The following is a 6,999-nucleotide window of genomic DNA, read 5'->3' on the forward strand; positions in this document are numbered from 1 at the left end:
CAAGAGACACAGCACTGGGAGAAGATTGTGTATACTTGCCTATTTAAAACTGAGGATGATAAACACCAATACATAAGCACATGTTAGAGCACATTATGTAATTTTTATTTTCCTGCTGTAGGTATTTGCTTTATAATAGGACATCCTGGACTTGGTGAGTAAGTTAACTGGAAATAAGGTGATTTCCCATTTTTTCACCTTTGTTGTATTGGAAATTTCCTGTCTGTTGTATTGTGGCACCCCTGCTGCACAGCAGATGTCCCATACATAAACCACTGATTTTCAAGTCACCAGTTATTGTACTTGTAGGGGCCTCTTTCTATTTTGGTCTTGTCTGATTGTTTTGTAATATGTTTGTGTGTACATTTTCAGCATTCCGGATGAGTGGGTACCAGAAGCAGATGCACGGCCTTCGAGAACTGTTCCCATTCCTGGGTTGCCGAGTACTTCACTGGAGTCGCTGCATACGGTCCTCTTCTCTAAACCTAATTCTTCACGGAAGAACCGTCGCAAACAGACTAAAACGACGTGATGACCGCCTGTCACATTGTTAGATCGATTGTAATTTTCTGTGCCTGTCATGGAAGCAGAAGTGAACTGTTGGACTGTTAGTGTAATTAAGAAACTGATTAACTATGGAGACACTTGCTTGCTGATTTCCTTCTACCTCATACTGCTATTTTTTCCTCGCCATCTTTCTTCCTGTGTACATGTTATGCTTACTTTGTCTCTGTAACGGTTGCCTGTTGCTTATGTTACGGGTATCTCTTTTTAGAAAAAGTAGTTCTCAAATGGTTTATTTGTTAATTAATTTGACAAACCACAAGTTTAGTGAAATTTTTGAAAGAGAGTAATGTCTTCATTCGGGTTGTGTGAAGATTAGGAGGAAATCGACAGGCATAAAAAGGAGCTGCTTCGGCTAGCGTCGAATGGTAGTCTTATGATCTCTTGCACCGAATCGTATATATTGTAAAAAAGAAGGGGGTGGAGGAAAATCTCAAATGCCCTACAAATCCAAAGTAAACTAATATTTGAAACTAAAAGGGAGTCAGTGTGTGTAATGAAAAGACGAGGAAAGCACTGTGTGAATGGGGCCATCAGTAATAATAGGATTTTGTTACTGAACAGTAGCTTTCTCTCATTTTTTATGCAGAAGCACAAACTCGTTATGTTTGCTACACAATAAATATTGCTGTACTAATATCTTTCATTGAAATTACCTTTAGAATTCAGTATAAAACAGTACTGCACTCCATCAGTATTACATAGTGATATAACATTGATGGTTGAGTTGTAGCATCAGTTTGCAGCATTTATCTGTTCTCTCACCCCCTCTGCCTCTGCCTCTGTCCCTTAAAAGACATTGTACAGTAGAAAAAAAGGTTACGCTATTTATGCAGAACCATTTCAGACAATTTGTTCCTGTTTAGTAGTGTTAATGATTACAGATGGACTGCATTTTCAGACGTATAGGTTAATGTCATGTATATAGTTGGAAATGGGTTGAGAATAAGTAGTAGTTAGTAAAAACAGTAGAGGGATCTCTGTTTTGAATGTGAATAAACCATTGATAAATTAGTTATCTTTTTGAGAGTGGAGGTTTCTCCACACTACACCTCCTCCCCTTTGGAAAAGAAGGAAAGCAGGAATCAACCAGCTGAACAGTAGCACTGCCAAATGTGATTGCATTGTATATATAGACATAAATGAATCTTTATGTAATTAATTTTAGTTGTATTATTTTGCTCGTACCTTTTAATTTCCTGTACGGTTATTCAGATTGTGTGTTCAGAAATCCGGTCATTCAAACTGACGAGACGCCAAAATAATTTCGAGTGATCGTGAACGCTGGATAATTCTGTAGTAAATTAGCTGGAAAATGTACATAGGTGTTTATATGAAGTTATGACTGAAACAGAATATTTGGACTCCACCTGTCTAACAACTGTTCTGTGTAGTATAGTTTTCGGGAATTAATATTCTGTTTCTTTATTTAAATTTTAAATGAAACTTTGTATAGATGGCTGAGTAGTTTTTGTAATAACAAACAATTTTATAATGTGTGCAAATGCAAGTACATGTGCATTTAACAGTTAACTTATAATTGTGAAACTGAAGGACCTCGGACATTACAAGTAACACAGAAATACTTTCAATCAACGTATCACTGCCAAAAAGCTGCCAGACACTGCTAATGATTTGTCATTATTTAGCTGTGTTTTGTTTTTAATAAAATAGTGTCTTAATAAAGGTAAATTTCTTCCACAAAGTGTGATCACTGCCACTATTGGTGAGGAGTTTGTGTTGTGTGCTCCGTGCAGTATGATATACTTTACAGCACTGTTTGTTTAAGTGTTGTCACATACAATACAGCGAGAATTTTCCACTGTGTTTGTATTCTGTGCCATATCTGTCATTCGTTTTGTCTGATTACTGTAAATGTGGCCTGAATTGACTTGCGTTTATGTTCAGCAATAAAAATAAAATTGTTAAAGTTTGTCATACAATTGTATTTTTCAGTAACTTAATACTTCTGTAAATCTATTGTTAGTATCAGTTTGTAATTCTCTAAAATTAATGTGCTTTGTTTTGTTTTTCATAAAAAAAGGATGCATGTCCTGTTTGATATTCATATATGTCAGCTAAGTATTCAAAACAAAATATTGTGTTGTTAAAATATTTACCAACTCCATATTTGCTTTTAATCACAACTGGAAATATGGTTGTATATGCTTGGTGACAAAACACACATGAAACGCCTGCCTGTTGTTCCAAATGTTGCAATAATTTTTCTATAGTTGTTTCCATATTTTGGTAGATTGATTTATTAAAGCAGAAAGAATTTTTTAAAGCGTCTACATATATAGATATATATATATAAAAAAGAGTGTGTGGATGTGTGGGTGTGTGGGTGTGTGTGCGTGCACAAGTGTAAAAAAAAGTGTGTTCTTATGATCACATTCACCATGAAAACCCAACATAAAGATATCTGTGATAAGTTGGAAGTAAATTTCTTTCTCTGCATTAAAAAATAAAAAGGAGAGACTGTTGGAATGACCGCTGTTAATAAATATACAATTTCATGACTAGGCCTGACAATCTTGTTTATTTCTGATTTAATTTCACATATTCTATTTTTTGTGGTGTGTAAGCAGCATTTTTTAACGCTGAAAACACAGGCTCAATTTATTTTCTTTAAGCACACTTGATCTCTTTAACTCATATCTGTATAATTTTATGTTTATTTATTTATGTTACAAAATGACTGCATCTGTATTTAAATGTAACATTTTCATGTACATGTTTCTGGTTGTATTACACAACATTGTATAAAACTTTGTTTGAAGACATTTACGGTTGTGTTCAGTCTTCTGGTTTTGTCATTTATACTTCTCAAATGTGTAATAAAAAAACTGAGTATATAGAACGTTGAAGGAATTCATTTTGTTGTATTGTAATTTTGTGATAAATATTGAGTACTATTTAAAACTCATAAGTAATGCATTTCCAGTTTTCTGAAGGAAGCTTTTCCAGGCATGACAGGACTACACATACAGAATCGTATTTTTTTTTTTAAATGTTAGTTTGTGCTGTTACACTTTTGAACTAAAAGTGTATTCATCCTTTACTGATGATTGAGTGTCAAAGTCAACTGATAAGAAATAGCTCCATACAGTTACAATGAGATAATGCAAAGGTATGAAACAAGTAGCTTCATAAACAGAGCTTGCATTAGCATCAGGTTACTGCTTTTCACAATAGTAACAATAGTTACCATTCTGAGATTTAGATTTGTTTTCCTTTTTTAACTGCAGGTCTGGCACTTAGCTATGAATAAAATTGGCATAAAGTTTGATTCATCCTGAAGGTACTTCTTCTCAAGTATCTTATCAAAAAGAATGATATAGTAATGAGAACCATACATCTGAACTGCAAGATCCAGTCACATATAACATGTCCAGTTAAAATTCAATAAAATTTTCTATTTCAGTACAACCACAGAGTACCTTAGTCCAATATGGATGAAATATTTTTGTAACAGTAGATGCACAGAATCTCTTGTGCAAGGGATACTCAGGAAACAGTGGTTCCTCCCCCCCCCCCCTCCCCCTTTTCTTTTGTTGAAAAAGAAACCTTTTGTCCATACATAAATGGAGCTATCACAAGGAATTCTTATTCAGTGTTACCTTATAAGAACTGTCTGCTCACATTTTTTTCTCTTCCTGCTCAGTTTACTGCATCCCGAGTTACGTAGTTTCAAATATAGAATTCAGGTGCGGTTATGCTCTCTTTCAGCTATTTCCCCATGAGGACATTTGTCATCATTATTAGAATCGTGTAAGAGGGCAGTTCCTGCTATTCCTTTCCCTTTTGCTGCTCTGACAATGCCATTTACGGTTGTCAACAAATGGATGGTGTTAACCAGGAACATATTCGCCTCCATGATGGTCACATTTACGCTGGCATTGATGATGTACGAAACAGGATAAGGGAGGGGGGTGGGGGGTGACAGGACTGGAGATTAGAAACAAGGAAATAAGTCTGACAAAAAAGTCCCTAGTAGGGTGCTCTAGGTAATGTCACCCGTTTCACAATTTCGTTATAGTAAACAGCAGTAAATTTTAATATGGGAAAAATAATATTGAACCAAACAGGGAAACAGTGGTAAGGCACTAGACACTCTCATTCTAGAGCTTGGCTGTTAAAATCCTATTCTGGCCAACCAGGTTTATGTCTTCTGTGATTTCCCTCAATTGCTTAAGGCAAATACCAGGATGTTTCCTTTGAATGGTCTTGGCTAATCTCTCTTCCCAGTCCATGCTTGTGCTCTCTCTCTCGAAATGACCTTATCATAGATGGAACATTTAATTTTAATCATCTTTCCTTTCTTCAAAAAAGGAAAATCGTAACATGTAATGAACTTAGGAAGAACAGAATCACTCTTGGTGATATGGAAGAAAAATTGTGTAATTTACACTAAAAGATTTTGGCTGAAAAAAAAAAAGTTCCTCCTCCAAAATAATAATTGTTCATTGATGCTATTTTGCAAAGCCACCATGTGAAATACTGCTGTGGTCACAATTTTTGAGCTCATCTTTTATCAGTTTACCCTTTTGTTGAGTCATTGAATTGTTTCACCACATGCAAAGAGATTGGGATTGGTGTGACTCATCAACTCACAAGTGTTCAGAAGCATGTCCGAAAGCTTCCCTCAGCAATACAGTCAATCATAACTGCAGCTGTTACCAGTTAAACATGGCATAATTTTGGGCAGCACTTGCTGTCATTGGATTTACAACTCTAATGCATTTGTGAAGCTTTTCATATGTGATACAGCCAGAACATCTGTGTCGAATTTCTCTGCTGATGTTTCAAGATGTGTACTTTTCAGTCAAACCGATGTATATTTCAAATGGAAAGTCAAGAAATGTCGGACTTGTGCAGGCTAAACAACTTTAAATAGGTTCAGAAAGACTATCACATTTTAATTTTGGAATGATGATTCTTCCTATCATGTTGTCCACTTGTAGCAATTTTTAATCAGTGCGTATTATTTAATCGTACCAGAATGAAGTTTAAGATGTCCGTTTCTTACAATAATGTGGAAGTAAATGTTAAAAAAAAATTGTAAGGCTACTCTCTTCCCACTGGGAAATTCAGAAGTATTGGTAACAGTGAAAACACTGAAAATCCATAAATGTGATAGTTAATGCCTAGCCTATTGAGTAGAAGAATCTATGTGGAGAAATACCATAATCTCGCAGAGTAGAAGGGCAAAAGTGTCTTTCTGTAAGATCAGAAATGAATGTGTAAAAGGAATATACGCTTTTGCTATCAGTGGACAGCATGGAAAATGCTGTAATGGGTTGGTTAGTGGCAAAGATTGCCTAGGGACATAATTGTGAACAGACCCTTGCATCAGCAGACAGATTCTTCATCACTTTTAATGCTAGTCATAAATGCTGGAATAAAGCTTACAAAAACCGGTTTCAACACTTACAGTTGTAAAAAATAGTGATGAGCACTGTACCACTTTTCGTTAGGTCAGAGTGCAAGAGCCAGTCACACAAAATTGTTTATTTAAGGAAAATGAAATGAATTTAGTTTCTTTTATAACATACAGTGAAACAATTGCTTCAGCAGAAATATTTTGACTTGTAGAAATATCAGTCTTCATATTATCTTCAAAAACAAATGCTTTGTTTGTGAGACATTCCATTTGAAGGTATGGTGTTTGAAAAAAAAAAAAAAAAAAAAAAAATACTCTTAACTGGATACATAAATTGAGCTCATTTTAGTTAGTACTATTGTTATCATTATCATTATTGATTTAGTTGTGAATAAAAGTTTTTTTTTTGTGTGATTTTTCAGATTTCATGTTAGTGACTGTTTTAAAAGATAATGTAATACCTATGTTGCCTTGTGGAGTGAAACCTGTTTACTTTTTAAACAAGGTGCAAAAAAAGATATGGCATTTCATGTTTTGTAGATCTTTTGCTACACACTGTAATGAGTTAGATATATTAAACATACAACAGTTGAAGATGTTGTTTCATTTATTGAATTTTAGTAAAATTGTTAATTTTGCATAATACATGTGCATTTATATTCTTGCAAGATACAAGTGTAATATTCTAAGTTAGAGATTCTCTGACATCAATTCTGCATGGTACAGTAATCAGTTAAGAAACGAAGTATCGGCTGACAAAACTTTATCTACGTTTTATTACATATCATAACTTTGGTACCAGTGAGATGTTGTGGCTGATTCAAAATGTGACATTTCTCATGTGAGTTTAGAGTGAAGTGGACTGAAGGTATGTAGTTTTAAATTAAACGACATAAAGGAGTACATATTTTGGGAACAGAACATATAAATAAATATAACACTTGTAGGAAACACCAGATAAAAAACGAAAGTAGGCCCAAGTATTTGCAGAACAAAGGAGATACGTTAGGCTAGTTAAGCTCATTTCACGATGAATTGCTGACATGTGT

General features: G+C 34.5%; 1 protein-coding gene across 3 annotated transcripts in view; it reads left to right on the forward strand.

The window, feature by feature from the left end:
- The window catches only part of LOC126354993 (zinc finger protein jing), a 625,696-nt gene extending 619,573 nt beyond the window's left edge, over window positions 1–6,123 (forward strand). For all 3 annotated transcript variants that reach the window (XM_050005104.1, XM_050005106.1, XM_050005105.1), the window contains exon 7: window positions 373–6,123. In XM_050005104.1, coding sequence (XP_049861061.1) covers window positions 373–532 — 160 coding nt within the window. In that variant the 3' untranslated portion in view covers window positions 533–6,123. The remainder of the gene's footprint in view (window positions 1–372) is intronic.
- Window positions 6,124–6,999: the final 876 nt, after the last annotated feature.

Source organism: Schistocerca gregaria, chromosome 3 (assembly GCF_023897955.1).
Source record: "Schistocerca gregaria isolate iqSchGreg1 chromosome 3, iqSchGreg1.2, whole genome shotgun sequence".
Classification (NCBI taxonomy): domain Eukaryota; kingdom Metazoa; phylum Arthropoda; class Insecta; order Orthoptera; family Acrididae; genus Schistocerca; species Schistocerca gregaria.